Here is a 17,188-nt window from a genome sequence, read left to right on the forward strand (position 1 = left end):
CATAGCAAAATCCTCCCAAACTAGTAGAAGTTTAGTACCAGTTCAAGCATTCCAAATTGCAATCATCATGTTTTCCCAAAGCTGCATTTTAAATGAGAATGGTAAAATGGGCTAAAGAAAAGTAGGACGTTCTTGTCCAGGTCTATGCGTTCCTGCACAGTATATATCTATAACTGTTTTAGAGCCCCCACTGAATACCTATCCTGTTTATTGTTGATGAAGTGCATTTATTTATTGCACGTGTACAGGGCCACAGAGCTGAAAGTATTACACAAAAACACATTGCTGTAGAAGAGATGCTGAGACTGCAGAAAAATTGGTTCAGGCTAATAATACATGCTTTCCAAGTTCTGTGCATTATTGTGTTTCATGCTTTTAAAATTGAACTTTTTTTCAGGTGTTGATATCGATCCCAGGGGATTGATTTTTACATAAATACAAAGGAAAAGGAAATTCAGTACCGGTGCCTAATTACTCTGAATTGTAAGAGTAGATTAAATGAACACCAACCTAATATGAATCTGTTTAATGTTTGGCTCCATAAACTCCGGTTTGATCTGCTTTCAGCAAATGTAACAAAGATAAGTAAAAATAGAAGAGATCTAAATACGCTCAAGTGATCATTTCTGTGTTTTCTTAACATTTCTCTTCAAAGAAACGCAAGACATTCATCATTCGGGTCAATATTAGTAAATACAAACACAGTTGTTGAGAAGTTATGGGTAGATGTAAATACGAAAAAACTAAATTCTGAAAAATTGGTTAGGACCCTACATCCCTGGAGTGGTTAAGGTATGTGCATGTGTCTGTGCATCACTTTCAATAAATCAATACATTTCATAACATTAAGCAAGGTTGCAGTGTTTTAGGCATGTACTGTATAGCTTTTAAACACAGTTTTAGTTGGGTATTAATTCATGATAAAGCTTTTTTTTACATGCACTATTGATAGGCATCTATTCTGATTCTTATTTTGATGTTGGTTATTGGATGAAATAGTGTGAAATATTTAAAATTACATTAAAATTGACTTGCGTGTCAGCATTCATAGGTAGACCTTTTAATGATGAATATGCATTGCCCATGTGGTTGCAACATTGTCGCATGTTCTGGTAGCCTGTTACTATCTTACTCAACACAACTACTTTCTTTAATTTTTACACTTTGCATCAGACAGGGTATTCGTGGTAACTCGTTATCTTCACTCTATAACGTTTTGTACCTTTGATTAGACTGGGTGTCAACATACACTGGTTGAGCTTTTAAAAAAATTTTTTTTTTAAAAAACTACAAAATAATTGGTCAAAAATTATGTTCATGGTTGGGCTATTTCTGTCCTCTTAGCTACGCTCATAAGTAGATTCAGTAAAAAAATATGACTTGCATTATATCCTTGTTTTCTGTAACTCCTTCATGAATCAGGCATTCCAAACGCACACACATATGTAGAACCTTGCTGTATTTCGAGGGGGGGGGGGGCGGCGGAGCCGGGACTCCTCCCTTGTGTCATCCCGCTAAAATATCTGTCAGTCAACCTTCAATTACCTGTCAATAACCCTATTTAAACATGTGGCCAGCTTCCTAATTCTTGTCTTGCATTTCAGTTGGTGGTTACCACGCAGATGTGCAATCTTAAAACAAACCTTTTGTTTTCAATCAGTTTAAAATTGAGGGGCTGTGTGGTCCAGTGGTTAAAGGAAAGGGCTTGTAACCAGGAGGTGACTCTGCAGCTGATGCATAGTTCACACACCCTAGTCTCTGTAAGTCGCCTTGGATAAAGGCGTCTGCTAAAAATAAACAAAATAAATAAAATGACTACTCACCTGAGGCAGCTTTCGTTTTCATCCAACGCAGATGAAGAATTTTTCTCTCCTTCTGGCTGTCTTTTTTCAACAAATAATCCACGGAAATAATTTTCAAACAAATCCGCCTGTCCTGCTTCTCCATCTGACAATGCTGCTGCTTCAACCTCTGCTTATCCAGCTGTGCCCGCTGCCATTCCTCATGACTGCTCTAAACGCATCAAACCTGAGGATGATTCTCCAGCGCATTTTTTTTTACAAGGATTGGCCCCTCAACAAACTCCTGAAAGCTCTGTTCAAAAAAGGATTGCCCATTGAAGCAGGGAGCGATTGGGCTGCTTTATTTGTTTCATACTGCAATTTCATATTGGCCGAGCCTGTCTTTTCCCCTCAAAAGTCACAACAGAAATCCAAATTTGTCAGTTCACTCTCTGCCCCTGCAGTGCAAGCTTCACTTGCTCATGAGCAAGCTAATACAACTGCTCAGTTTTCAATTTCATCTGATCCTTCCTCCGATTTGCATGATCATATTTTCAACTATATCAAGCAACTCATTCATCCTCTTTCCATAACCATTTCTACAGTATCTGATCGCCTGGATGCGCTAGATAGCAGGATCACTCGCTTGGAACCGGCATCCATTACATCCTCATCAGTAGCTCCAGCCATGCCCACACCTGCTCCCGTGCTGCCAGTCTTCACTCAAGCGACCGCGTCTAGTTCAGGATCCTCTTCTGCTTCAGTAGTTCATCGCCACTCTCTCTCTCCTCAACTGAGATGCAATATTATTGAAGGTAAATATATTAATTTGGTCTCAATACTTATTGCAACCTCGGAATTTCTGGATCACAGGGTAGATGACTGGAGATCTGTCTGTTACTTTCAAATTTTGGGATCCTCGGCTGTGTAAAAATCTTACTCCTGCTTTCTCTGTTGTGATGTCCTTTGTGAAGTATATGCTCACTGACGACAGGAACTGGACTCATATTTATTTAACATCGTTGCTCTCTTGGTCAGATATGGCGGTACCATTTCTAATGAGTATCATAAAGCTTTTTCAGCCAAAGCAGCTTCTCGATTAGCATTGGACAATACACTGATTGACTGGTCTGTACCCGATCCTGATCTCTTTAATAGATTCTTGCAGAGTTTGTGCTTCTACCTCCCATTCTACCTCTCTGTGTCCAAACGCAGCCTCCTCTTCAGTCTCCTCATGAGCCTCAACTTATTCTTCCCCTGCTCTTGACAATGCTCCCTTTTTTAGGAATTATGCATCAGCAATTCCTCCTATCCATTCTTAAGCTCCGTCTGCTTTTTCAACAACCAATGGAAGACCCAGCCAATATTCTGGTGGCAGACGACTATACAATTATCTCAATTCCTCATTCTGCATTTCCAAAGAATGCAGTTTTTTTTACATATGTGCAGTTTCTGTGGTAAATGACATTTATCATTACTAATTGCCTCTACCCCCATCAACATCCCGGCTCTATCAAATGCTCTTCAAAATCACCCTGATTTGTTTTTTGTTTATTATCTAATTTCTGGCCTTACTAATGTTTTTTCTACTGGTTTAAAATCCATTCCTTCTTCCTCTGTTACTTGTAAAAAACCTCCAATCTGCTATAAAAAAACCAGAAGTTGTTGATTCTCACATCAGTTCTAAGATCTCAAAAGGATTCATGGAGGGCCCATTTTCAGGCCCTCCCTTCCCTCAATTCCGCATCAGTCCTATTGGAGTAGCTACAAGAAAAATGTCCTCTCATTGACCTCTCTGCCCCTCGCGGCTCTTCTATACAGTAATCCGTTGCGTATCCGCCCATCACATATCCGACCTAACTGGTTATCATCCTCTTCAGCAATGTTAGTTTGTTATTGAACAGAGAAGATTAGATTAAATAAATCCTGTTTGCCTGCGGAGCATATCAACTTTAATCTCCGTCTCGATCTCCTGCCTGTCACTCAGCAGCGAATGTACGCACCCACACGGCAGACAGCTACCCTATCACAAGCATTAATATCCTGTATCTTTCTAAACATGGGATTTAGGGGAGCTCCCTAATAAAAGCTGAATCTCAAAACAATAATTGTGTGAATATAGTAATTATTACAGCTGTGTATAATGGTATTTAAAACAAGATTCATTCATCTGCCTTTTTACATATGTGCCCTTACTCTGGTCCCACTGCAATCGGATATGCAACGGATTACTGTATTAGTAGATTCAAAGCTGTGTTTTCATTAAAAAAAGTTAGCATGTGTATTCACAATGTGCAACTTTTCTTTTTTGCAATTTAGCATATTTCTATTCTGCAGCTGCCATTGATTCTTGAAAAGATTAAAAAAGATAGTCTATTGCTTAAGTCAACAAAATAAACAGGGTTATGATTTAATAGTGATGAAGATGATTCAACACAGGGACAATATGTGGAACCGCTTGGGATTAGAAAATAATTTGTGTAAGCCTTTGACCTTCCCTTTATAACTAAAAATAATGCATGTACAATAAAACATAAAACTCAATAAATTGTATAGATGGCCAGTGGTAATATGGCCATCTATACAATAATATTATTTTAGTTGTTTTTCTGAAGCTAGTAGATTGTGGCACATGTGCTGTGGCACAGTCATCACCTGTAGAACCAGATCTTGGCCTAAACAGCAAATGATATTCTTAGAAATAGTGCTTTTAAATCATTTCACCACTCTATCGGACCCTTCAGCACAGACGCTTTCTAGAGGCCAATGTTTTATAAATTATACTAAGAAAGACTTGTTTCTGAAAATGCATGGAACAAAATTAGGTATGTGGTATTGTAGCCATATACGTGGACTGTCTGAAAGTGTGAATTACAGGACTGTTTTTTTGCAATATACATGTGGGGCATTTAAATTTTCCTTAGTTTTATTTGCAAATCATTAGGTAATTTTATAGAATATTGACATGACAACAAAAATGGTGATTTGTAGTGGTACTCATTGAATTAAACATCCCATAAGGTTGTTTTAGTACTGTTAGATTGGTCACAGGTTCAGCAACTCATATTAGAAAGCATTTGAGATGCAGACTTCATATTTGCCAAGTTGCATGAACTCGTAAGATAAAATTGGTAGGTGACCTTTAACATGACACCAAACCTAATATGGCGATCTGTGGCACTGTCTGCTGAGTTTAATTAAACTGCTATTTTTGTGAGATGTTTCTCACAATAAGTTAATAGACCATTATGCATTCAACTCTAAATCAGCTTTGTAGCAAAAAATAAAAAATAAGTACATTTTTAAAAAAAGCTAAGCGACGCAATGAGTTATTGAACTATGCTTTCCCCAAAAGCACACAATTGACTTCAGCAAATGTCATGGGCTAGTTTGTCTAGTTTACAATCCCAGGTTGATTTGTAGGGTTTTGAAAGCAAAAAATGTTCACCTTTTTAATAAGGGTTGAAGGAGTTAATAGAGGCGGGTGAGGGTTTTCCATCTATTTTTAGAGCGGGACCCAATGTGCTTATATGTCCACAAGGAAGGGATGATTTAGCAGAAACAGAGCGGATAGCTATATTGTGCCATAATGCCTGAAGAAGTTAGATAACACGCTGTAATAAACAGCAGTGAAATAACTCTTCCTGGACTGTTTAAAGGGGTTTGTAGGACCTCTTGGCAGCAGCTCTTTACATGATTGTTCTATTAATTTATTTGTCCTGCATAAATTACTTTTTTTTTTTTCCTGTGGGAAGTACATATAGGACTCTTTGGGTATTAAGTAATGGACGAGCCAAAAATAATGAATTGTGTTTCTGTTCCCTTTACGAGACTAATTGTCCTTTCATTTCATCTGGATGAGATATTCTATAATGATAATTAACTCTTTAAATTGGTTTTATTCAAGTGGTGCAGGGAAGCATGGGATTCAGCAGGGGATAATAGAGCTTGCCTTAATCTCTGGCTGCACCGCTGTGATGGGTTAACTCATAGTCATACAGTGCTGGGATCTAATATGGTGGAATCAATTTCAAATCCCGTCTGTAGTCCTGTGTTAGTCTCCACTTGCTGGCTTCTACTATTGTTTAACTGTTTTTCCTGCATTGCTTTGGCTCTATTGCAAGTAATGCATTGATTTCATTAAAAAATGAAGTGCCTGCGATTGTGTTTAGAAATGTGGCCTTCATAGCATAGAGCGCAGATGCTGGAAAAAATAACTAAATAACATAACAATCCTCATGACACAGTAACAACAATGATGCCCAGATTTGTATTAGAAAGAAGAGTTTTTTCAATCAGAAATGTACCTTTTCTGGGTTCTCCTAAGGCAATTATCCCAGAATAAGCAGATTTTAAATAAATCACCATCAGGAAAAGCTACTTTATTATTTGTTTATTGCCATTTTTAATCATATGCTAACTCCTACATCACATCCCTTGTAAAATGCTGTTCAACAAATATTTTCTGAGCGAAAAACTAAATTGTGTATGCCTTGCCAACACCAGTGCAAAACAGATGAAATCATATAAACACATGAGCATTGGAGAGTTTTTTTGGAAGTACGTTACTCTTTGAAATGGCGTTAATGGTGCTGCCTTTCATCAGCCCATTGTAATATAGTTAGTCTATGTATAAAAATGCAAAACCTTTTTTTCGTTCTTTTTTGTAATACAAAAGCCTTCAGGGGTAACACACAGGCTAGTCTACTGTTTGCCGATCCCTAGTCTTCATGTAAGACGCGGTTATTCTATCTTACTATTATTTATGTTAATCTCAATGCGGATCAAAACAATTCTGATGATCCTCATGTGAGAACTGTCCAGTTATAATTTTTTTGAACCCCTGACGATATTGGCTGAATATTTGTTACAACATTGAGCCTGTGAAATCTCAGGCTTGAGTCTTTGGGAGTCTGACCAGCAGTGGTTGCAAGGAGCAGATGAGGCAAACTTGGCACTTACAATTTTCCATCCTAATTCTGTGGGAGGGCAAAGAAAATGCAGCGCTCCCTGCTGTACCCCAGCCAAGATCGGCAACTTGGAGAGAATGTGATTTGAACCACGCTTGGAGAGAATGTGATTTGAACAATACTTGGAGAGAATGTGATTTGAACCACGCTTGGAGAGAATGTGATTTGAACCACGCTTGGAGAGAATGTGATTTGAACCATGCTTGGAGAGAATGTGATTTGAACCACGCTTGGAGAGAATGTGATTTGAACCATGCTTGGAGAGAATGTGATTTGAACCATGCTTGGAGAGAATGTGATTTGAACCATGCTTGGAGAGAATGTGATTTGAACCATGCTTGCTTGACTAGAACGACAGTGCTTTTACTACTGTACAGCTATGGCCAAAAGTTTTGCATCACCTAGAATTTTAGGATTGAGACATATAATTTAGATATTTTTATTTAACATTATGTAATCAAAGAAACTACAAAATGATATTGCAAAAGTCTACAGGAAGCCATAATAGTAGTACAGTATTTCATGTTTGATTTTGAAATGTCACATTTACATTTTTTTTGTCAGTTAAGTATATGGAAAACTACAAAGCAGTGTGTAATTCAATATGTTATAATAGCATTATTCAGCAGGTTTCATTCGACTTTATGAAGCAAAATTAGTTAATTCTATAGGGTGATGAAAAACGTTTGGCCATAGCTGTAGGTGAGCCAATATCAGTTCAAACCAACGCACTTTTATGCACTTTGACTTTCCTTTGTTCCTTCCAGCAGGCAAAGCTGGAAAAGCAGCAGCAGCGGAAAGAAAAGACCAGAAACAAGGGACCCTCTGAGTCAGGCAAGGAGAAAGCCGCTGCACGTGCGAAAGTTGACCCCAGCGCCAGCAGCGGAGCCGAGGGGGATGTGTCATCTGAAAGAGAGCCTTAAATTGGAGCGCGGTATGCTTTTTGAAACAGATGAGATTACCATTAGTCGTGTTTCCCCTGATAGACACACTTGTACAAATATCAGTGACATGCGGTGTTGAGGTTTGGGAGCTGAAGCTAGAGCTCCTAAAAGCTCTTACTTCAGGAAATGTTTCCCAAATTAGCACAGATGCAGAGAAAGAAGACTGTCCTTACTAGAGTGCAGAGTTGCCAGACTTGGGCTCAGCATTTTATTTAAAAATCGCTACTTACATTTTCTTTTGTTTTTTAAGTTTTGCACAATTTTTGTGGTTGATTTTGTATATTAATAAGATGTCTACTTATTACTTGTTAGAAAGCAAAGTATCCCATTAAAAGCAATATAGGGTGTGATATAGAAATGTAAAAAGTTTAGACTGAAACACTAATTAAAGTACATGTGTACAGTATTTAAATAAAGCACGTTTGTTTAATTTAAACATGAAGAACTTTCTAACAGATTGAGAATATTGTTGAAGTTCGGAGGACCAGGATTTTGACTTGAAAGTGCTGGGCACGAGTGCATCTCTCGACTTGAGCAGTTAAACAACATGATAGAGATATTAAACAGAAAAGAATTAAAAAGATCCAAGCAGCCCTTTCACCTGTTGTGGGCTAAGGCATATTCCTTTGGGAAAGGCTTCAGATAATTCTCGAAACACAGCACATCTTTAGTTTTTCACTCTTGGAACCAACTTCAAAAATCCTTTCTTAAGAAAAAATCTAAATGATCTAAGGTCTTGGTCAAGGTTGAAAATGCAGTTCAGGCTTCATTATTTAGGAGGCACTTGTGCCAGGGAGAAGCAAAATTTAATTTGTCAGATGAGGTGTTTGCTTAGTTTCAGTGTAAATAGTGTCCATTGTAGCCTCATTAACATAGACGCCTGTTTCTGTTGTCTCTGGGATGTGGGGATATAGTCCTGTCAAGAGTTGGTCTGACATTTTTGTTGGGCTTCGAAACATCAAAATGGCAATTGCCAACAAAAAAAAAAAAGGTAAATTCTAGAAGTGTGTCAACTGGACAAATCATCAAAATGAAGCAATTCAACCAACAATACTCATCCCAGCAGGATATTGATTGTTGTGGTGATGTTTTTTTAAAAAAATAGCTTTTTACTAAATCATAAGGTTTCAGGAGAGTTTATTCAGGTCGGTAAGTATTAAATCCGACAGGTTTTTACATTCCCATAATATTTAGATGGAATATAGTATCTAATTTGAGTTCAGTGACGTATAACAACAATGCGCTTTAAGTCTTTTGAACAACAAAAGAATCAAGGCATAGATAAAAGTAACGTATGTCAGCTTCAGAAAATGCAAATCCAGAAAATGTTTATTTCTCATTCATCATAAAGGTGTTCTTACCAAGGTTTAATCACCCATTGGTAACACTTTAAATGAAATGTCTAACTGCATAGTATTTACAATGTTGTAACCCATTAATTACATACATCCTTCTGTAGTTACAATGCAACAACACACTTAATGTTGCCAGTTGCTAGCTAGCTTTTGTAATTATACTGTATATACACATGCTATTACAGTGTAATTACAATGTAGTTAGAGACACTTAATATAAACTTACCATCACTACTGTTTGAACTGTTCTCCCCTCTCATGTGTTGTTAAGCTAACTTTGAGGATACACTAGTTTAGTCAGGAAAAACTGCCAACAGGTGCTATCTATTAGGTCATTTTCCCACTGATTGTACTCTATCATCAGATACATTCTGATGAATATTTTAAAAAGCTAATGTTCCAGAGGGTTAGATAACAAATGTGTCATGTCCTCATCATATTAACTGTATGTTCTTTTGTGTCCAGCACACTACACTTTTAATTGCAGTAGGTAATCCAGATAGCATATTTGTGATTATAAGTAAAAAATAAAATTGTATCATTGGGCCAGTTGTGTTTTTTTTCACGTGAAATGGCCATGCGCGTGCATGTTGCTCATTCAAGTCCTTTCCTAAAGCCGCTATAAAAGTCACATGGGAATACGGAAGTTACCATGGTCCAAAGATGACAGCAGGGAAGTTCATTTTTTGTTTGCAGTATTTTCCTTGTCTGATTGATGTTTGCAGATAACCCCACTTTTTTCTCTGTATTCCCTAAAAGGTTGCATAATGCTAATCATGCATGAATCTAAATGTGTTTGTAAAGTATCATACAGATTGTATTTACCAAGTTTCTGTTTAAAACTATTACTAAAAATATTTGATAAACTACATCGTGGGCTTGTGAATTCAGGTGGTTACAGCTACTGTACAGTACTTCAGAATACACGTGTAAATAGCTTTCCAAACAACTGTCAAAACAACTTTATTGTAAAGTATTACTAAGTACTATGTTTAAATGTGTATAACTATACTCCCATGCAATTTCTCCTAGTTATGTCTGAGCAAAACCTGTGTCCATCCTCCACTTACGTCTGTTGGAGCGATGAAGAGGCTCGGGTGTTAATATCCATAAGGGAAGAGGATATGATGAGGCAGCTTGATACAATGCACAACACAAAAATTGTTTAACCCACTCTCAAAATAAAATGTGTGGAATTTTTGTGACTTATTTCTTGGGAATCAACAATACTACTCAATATTTCAATTCTTTATTTAGCATACACAGTCATACAAGTACAGCACAAACAAGGATGCTATATTTTGTATAAGAGATGCAAAATAAGCTAACAAAACAAAAATGTGATACAAAATAAAAGTACACCGTCAGGTTACAAAAATAAAGATAGCCGTGCATCTCTAATAGCAGGACCCTCTTCATATCGCTGCTGTGCAATTCTTGCTGGTGGCTGAGGTAGCTGTTCCTCCGCTTCGCTCACCGTCAGCAGCCACTGATGCCTGAACACCTCCTTCCGGTCCTGGCACACATTGTGCAGGATATAGCAGACAGTAATAATTTGGGGAGGAAACTCGTGGTTCACTTCAGAACGCTTCAGTAGTACTCGCCATCTCCCTTTCAATAGCCCAAATGCCTGTTCAATCACCACTTGGATTTGGCCCAGTTTATTATTAATAAAGATATAACCCCTCTTCAGATTATGTGTGAAAAGCAGTGTGGGCGACAACACTAAAACAAAGTATTAAAAAAGCAGGCACGATCCATCAGCAAATCAGAGCTTCATTAACCATTTACATCAAACAGGATGTCACGTGGATTTCCTCTGGAGTCTCTCGTGTAAACTTCTCTACACATGGAAACAATATTTTTGCGAGTTTCCTGCTAAACTGCACTTGAATTGAACTGGGCCTGACGCATGGCTAATTTAAATATCACCCCCCTCCCCCTTCCCCATTAATTGCATAACGGGGAAAGTGGACGTTTCCAGGAAAATGAAAGGCATCACATGGAAACTCAAAAAGGTTATTGATTTCACGAGACAGAAATGTCTCGAGTAAGAGTAAACACACATGTAAACTAAGACATTGAATGTTTCATTAATTTATGCTTATGTCATTGTGGCAAAGTGGTTTGCAGTGCTCCGGTGTACAGGTGATTCAAGGTGCTCCAGACAAAGGACAAACACAAAGTTCACAGGTCAGGTTCTTTATTATCCATGACGAGGTTTTAAATAATAAAGCTGGCTCTACCCAGCAATGGGTATTGCCAGCGCCAAAAACAAAGGGTTGCAGTCCCGAAATAATAATTCAAACACAAAACACGTAACACAGTCACAAACAACACGTCTCCAAACTGTGTGCTCTGGTGCAGGTGTGGTGCTCTGAGTGCTGGTGCTTTTGTGCGTTCAGGTCCGGGCTGGCTTCTCGTTGCAGCTCCCGGCTTCGTATCAGCCGTCTGGCAAAGACAAACACAAGCGTTTTTATGAATGGAAACACACTTCATTCAAGGTTCCCGGCCTTGTTTCTCCCATTAACCACAACAAAGGAACCGATTACGGCGTCACGTCCCCCTAAAGTACCCTAAGCCCCGCCCCCTCTGATAGCTAGTTCAATCTCGTCTCCTCCAATTCATGACTGAAACTTTGCTCACCGTACTAGGGCGATGACTCCAGGTACCGTAACGCCGCCCTCTTCCTGAATGGCCAGCTTCCGACTGCCCCTGGAATGAACTGCCCAACCATTCAGTACGAAGCCCGCAGTTCCTGTTGTACAGTGCCCTCACTGGTCGAGAGGGAGATTGTTGATTCGGATTCATTCGTTCTTTGTCACAGTCATATATTTGTACAGTAGTTATTTAGTGGTTTCTTGCATTTTAATGACATGAACTCTGCAACAGTATACGTAAGCTTCAGTTGGATTTCTGTTTCAGACTTGCATAATGCAACTTTAGGGTAGTAACGTCCCAAATTATAATATTTTGAAATAGTTTTTAGTTCAACAGTACACCCAATAATGTATGCATCGATTACCAATTCAACCCTTTGCTGCCCAGTTATCAGTATATTTGACATTGATATACTACAGTTGAAGTATCAGGGTAACTGGACAGAATACTTAAAACTAAACTTTAAAGGTTTTTTTTTCTTCTGCAGGTTTTGCAGCACTGTATTTTTTAATGTTACCAACCCTGCAGTTAAGCCTATATTTTTTTTGTGTGTGTGTATAGGTAGCTGTTAAAATAAATCACATTTCTGTTTAATTCATATCCTGGTATATTTTTAATTAACATTGCCTGTGACATACAGTACTGCAAGATCAACCCTAAATCACGCCTAATACTGCTTTTTTTTTTTTTCTTTTAGGTGTTCTCTTAGCGCATGGTGAACTCTTTCCATAAGACTTAAACTTCATTGGCTTGGGCACCTTTTACTGAAACGAGGACTCTAGGGGGAAATAACTTTTATATTTATTTTGATGTTAAACCAAAGTAAACCAAAACCTTGATTTAAATTATGACAGAAATGTAAAGGAGTATGACTAAATGTAAAAACAACACTTTTGAAACAAGAATTTTCTGTCATGGATAAGGGGCCAAGCATGACTTCACGCTGAAAATAAGTAATTGTGTTGTAGAACATGTGTTATATTATTTGTAGCAGCAGCTTCTATTTTCTGGCGTAAACCAGGTAATCAAAGATAACTTTTTCAACAGCCATCCAGTTCAGTGTGGTCTGCATGCCCAAGAAAAACAGTTCAATATATCAAATAGCAGCGAGTACGTGAGCTTTGTTTTATGGTGTTTGTACATCTGTATACCTGACCATTCTGAAAAAATGTAGCAAAGTTACCAGGGCAGATGTGAAGACATAATATATGTGACATCATAAGAAGCTGATACTGTAAAAAAGGGACAAACATTTAGCATAATCAAAACATACCTGAAAGTTACATGGGCAATGGCTGTGTGTACATGCTAGTAAAATACAATGTCTGTGCTTCTTGCTTTTAAAAACTACTCTTAAGTGGCAAATGTGCTGCATGGAAAGGGTGGCTTAACAAAATATATTGTACTTAGGGAAACAGCAAATGTACCCTTACATTGGATATGTCTTATAAAAAGGATTTTGTCTTTAAACTGTTCTTGTGGGCCACTCTTTGGATTACATTGTGTTCTTTATATTTATCAACAGGAAGGCATAAAAAACAATTTGAAAATGAGTTGGAGATTTCCTTTAAACTGTTTTGTCAATACAAGGGCATTGATCTGTGGTAAAATGTTACCTTTCAAATTATGTTTAATCACTGTTCCAAATAAATCCGCCAGTAAAATCCGCCAATATAGTACAGTATTTATGTATTGCATCACACTCAACCATCGTTGTCTCTCCTCTTGTCCCGCACCATAGCCAGTGTTGCCAGATTTGGTAGCCAGTTTATAGCCCAATCACAGCTAAAATCCCGCCCAAGACTCACAAAAGTAGCCCAATCACCAAGTAGTAGAATGACAGGAGGGGACATACAACCCCGTACACACCCAAATACATTTGTATTATAACAGCAATACTCTATAGCAATTAACAAAGAAAGATAAATAAAATGTTTACACTTACCAACTGCACTGGTCTTGTACCTCTGCATACTCAGAATTTCAGAAACAGAAACATGAACTATATACAGTCTGCTTTGTTGCCAAGAATCACACCAGCAATACTGCACTGGTCTTGTAGCACTGCATAATCAGCATTAAAAAACACAAAAAAGTCAACTATATACATTTCACTTTGTCTCTGATTTTCCAGCAGTATCAGCTAGTTGCTGTACATGCTGGAATCAAAGTTGACCAGCAGTTCCCAGGGGGGCTGTGTTCCCTCTTTCATTTAGTTGGCCACTGTGGCTAAAGTAACTTTTTTAACCACACTGGAAAAACTTAAGCCACTAAACAATACTGTATACAAGTTAAACATACTGTTTCACAAGGCAAAAAGACGTGTATTTTATTTGAAAACATGTAAATATTTAAATGCCAGACCCTACCCTTTACAATACACATAAACCGTATATGTCAAGTGCACTAACTCTTGATTCCCATTTAATAAATGCCAAACTTGGTTCCACATGAAAAAATGTCAGTACATATTTCCTAAATTCTGAATAGGTTTGCAGAGATATTTATGTACTGCATAATCCTTTACATTATTTTGACTGTGACGCGGTATTCTTTCCACTGCAGGACAGTGCTATTAGTGTATGTTAATATTAATGCCTACCTGACCAACCGCAGCTCTAGTTACACAAGCTTGTACTAATGTGATTAATAATATTAGTAGGACTGTACAGCCACTACTGTGTTAAAAAAAAAAAAAAAAAATGTACACTGTGTTCTTTCACCTGGGACTACTGACAGTAATATTGCACCGATTCTGACATTAAAACTCAATCATAGTGAGACGAATCCTTCATTTTAAAAATAATAAATGTGTTTATTTTATTAAATTGTTCCTCTTTCGAATCCACTCTGTTACTATTTCCAAAATATATTTCAACACATTTTAAAGCGATAGCAAAAAAAAACAAAAAAAACTTATCTGTGATTTTTTGAAGCTGCGTGTTTCTGGCTTGCCGTCTGAAAATGTTCTTTTGGGACGGTGGTATGTTTGAAACCAGATCTGCTTCATCTCCCAGTGACTATCACGGCCATATTTTAGTTTATTTAGTGTTCCTTGGGCTACATCTTTCGAAACATTATTCTAATAATTTGGCTACAATTTTTTTTTTTTTAACATGTCAAGAATTTTTCCGTTTGGATGCCATGTTTAAATTTTTTTTACAAGCAGCGCCGAACCTCTGTCCTCCCGCCAAATACAACGTTTGTGGCATACATTTTACATGAACAAGCTAAAGGGCTTTCATTGGGCAAAATGAAATCAAACTAAACGGTCTGTATTGATCATCTACCAGCACATGTTGAAAGTAGTGGCAGTCTTAAACAAGTACATTTTTCAAAGCCTTTGCCACCATGGCGAACCTGGTGAACAATAGTTGAGCCACAAGGGAAAACGCTTCGCTTGTGGCGACGTGATGGTCTCTGCTACTGTCAATCATTAGTCCATGCTTGTGTTAAGGTGGGTTAAAGTGGTTATGAAAAGTGTTGACATTTTACCTTCAGCTCATTGAATCTTACTTTATGTTAGTTGTACTTATAATTATTATTATTTTTTTTAACTTTATGGACAGAAAATACAAATTACCCGCCCAAAGACCTAAAACTAGCCCAACATATCATCACCCGCACAATGCAATTTATACCTGCTCAAATAATAAAAAAAAACAGCCCAATCTGGCAACACTGCCCATAGCAACCAATACACATTCCTGATTCGCTGGTACAGTACTCTCCTGACCTCCCAACTCCAACCTAATAGGCTCTCGTTAACTGTCAGTAAATGTACTGTATTCAAGCCCCCAAAACACACAAGAGTATAGTGCTGCAGATCAGAGCCTCTCATGGCGCTGTTTCTAAAATGCCTTAAATCATTTAATAAAATATTGCAGCGTTTGTAAAGCATAGTATTATTAATAAAGGCCATCCTCGTATAATCGTCGCCCTCATTTAAGGGCCACAGTCATTCTGATCAATTTAAAATAAATGCTGCGGCGCCAAATTGAAGTAATACGGTGTGTGTGTGTATATATATATATATATATTGGTTTTTGTTTTAGTTTTTTTTTGTTTTAGTGTTGTGGTATTCAATTTAGGCTAATGGGAATACCTAAAATAAACATATGAAATGTATAACTTGCGTCCAGATTAGCGCCTCTGTACTGTATTTTAGTGATGTTTGGGGACTACAGATCCTATGATGCATTTCGAGTTGCCATAGTGCTCATGCAAAACCGGGCACTATCCTTGCAGACAGAATTGGAGAGGTTTTGAAAGCAGTGGATAATTCACCACTATAGAAGAAAAAGAAAGATGTTGCTGCAGATTTCAGAACATTCCCATGGACACTGTCAGCCATTCTGAAAAACCATTATACAATAATACAGGCCTTGCTTTTGTGGTTTAAAAACGCCCCTGGTCAGAATGGGTCATGCAGATTTCAAGTGCAGTTCATTTGCAATGTCTACTTTTTAAAAGTTCGCTTGCAGCTGTATTTTCAGTAAAATGCACAATACTTTTAAATTGATAATAGTTTTCATTGTTCTGTAATTGAAATTGTATTTCAGTGTTACTGTAACTTCAATAAAAACTGTCTTTAGACTCCTGATAATAAGAATTACTGATCAGATTAATTTTTGTGCTGGTCCCTTGAAATTTGTATTAAAGAGAATTGACTGCATTTGAAAATATGTTATTATACCTTTTGCATGACCCTTTTGTAGCATGTATGGATTTTATTTTTAATAATTTATAAAGACACTGACACTGGTCTGAATTAATAAAGGAAATGCATTTACATTGCCTACTTTAAAATGATGTAGTCCCTGTGTAATATAAAGCCCAACTGAGTTAATGTGACTTTGGCTGCCGTCAAATAATATTCTGTTCATCACAATCCATTTTCCCCCACACATAATACATCCTCCCTGTTTCTTTGCAAGCTTTTTTTAAAATATAAATGTAGTTTTATAACGTTGAAAGAGGGTCATTGTTAAAACATTAAACCTCTTACTCACTTAAATATATTTTCTTGTAATTTTATGATCAATCTATTTCATGAATATTCCTGGGAATCATCACCACGATGTTCAAGGAGCTGACAGCTAACCTTGGTTAGGTAGATGTGAAATATTGCTGTGAAATAATGAGATCCATAGGCAGAGCGATGCTGTGGAATTATGCCTATTGGAAGCATAACAAAATGTCCCAGAGTTCCATGTCATGGCAGTGTTATTTGGTTGCATGGTTCATTAAAATTCCAGTTTGTTACAAGGAAAACTAAATTCTTATCTAGCTCAAAGGATGAAAATAAACATGAAACATGAAATCCCTTGACAGGCAACTTAATTGGAAATCTTTGCAAAACTGTTGTGACCCTTGATGTTTACAACATAAAAGAGATTGGACTCTATAATAGTAAGGTTATTATTCCTAATAAAACATCAACTTGACCCTGACCTTTTTTTAAGTTGACATGGGTT

At 37.4% G+C, this 17,188-nt stretch overlaps 1 protein-coding gene across 2 annotated transcripts in view; it reads left to right on the forward strand.

Moving 5' to 3' along the window:
• Positions 1 to 16,520, forward strand: part of LOC117402177 (D-aminoacyl-tRNA deacylase 1-like) — a 39,492-nt gene extending 22,972 nt beyond the window's left edge. The window contains exons 5-6 of one of the 2 annotated variants that reach the window (XM_034003075.3): positions 7,522 to 7,685; positions 12,409 to 16,520. In XM_034003075.3, coding sequence (XP_033858966.1) covers positions 7,522 to 7,674 — 153 coding nt within the window. In that variant the 3' untranslated portion in view covers positions 7,675 to 7,685; positions 12,409 to 16,520. Of the gene's footprint in view, positions 1 to 7,518; positions 7,686 to 12,408 lie in introns of both variants that reach the window. The other variant, XM_034003074.3, reaches the window with a different exon arrangement.
• The last annotated feature ends 668 nt before the right edge of the window (positions 16,521 to 17,188 follow it).

The sequence above is a fragment of the Acipenser ruthenus genome, chromosome 5, assembly GCF_902713425.1.
Source record: "Acipenser ruthenus chromosome 5, fAciRut3.2 maternal haplotype, whole genome shotgun sequence".
Taxonomy (NCBI): domain Eukaryota; kingdom Metazoa; phylum Chordata; class Actinopteri; order Acipenseriformes; family Acipenseridae; genus Acipenser; species Acipenser ruthenus.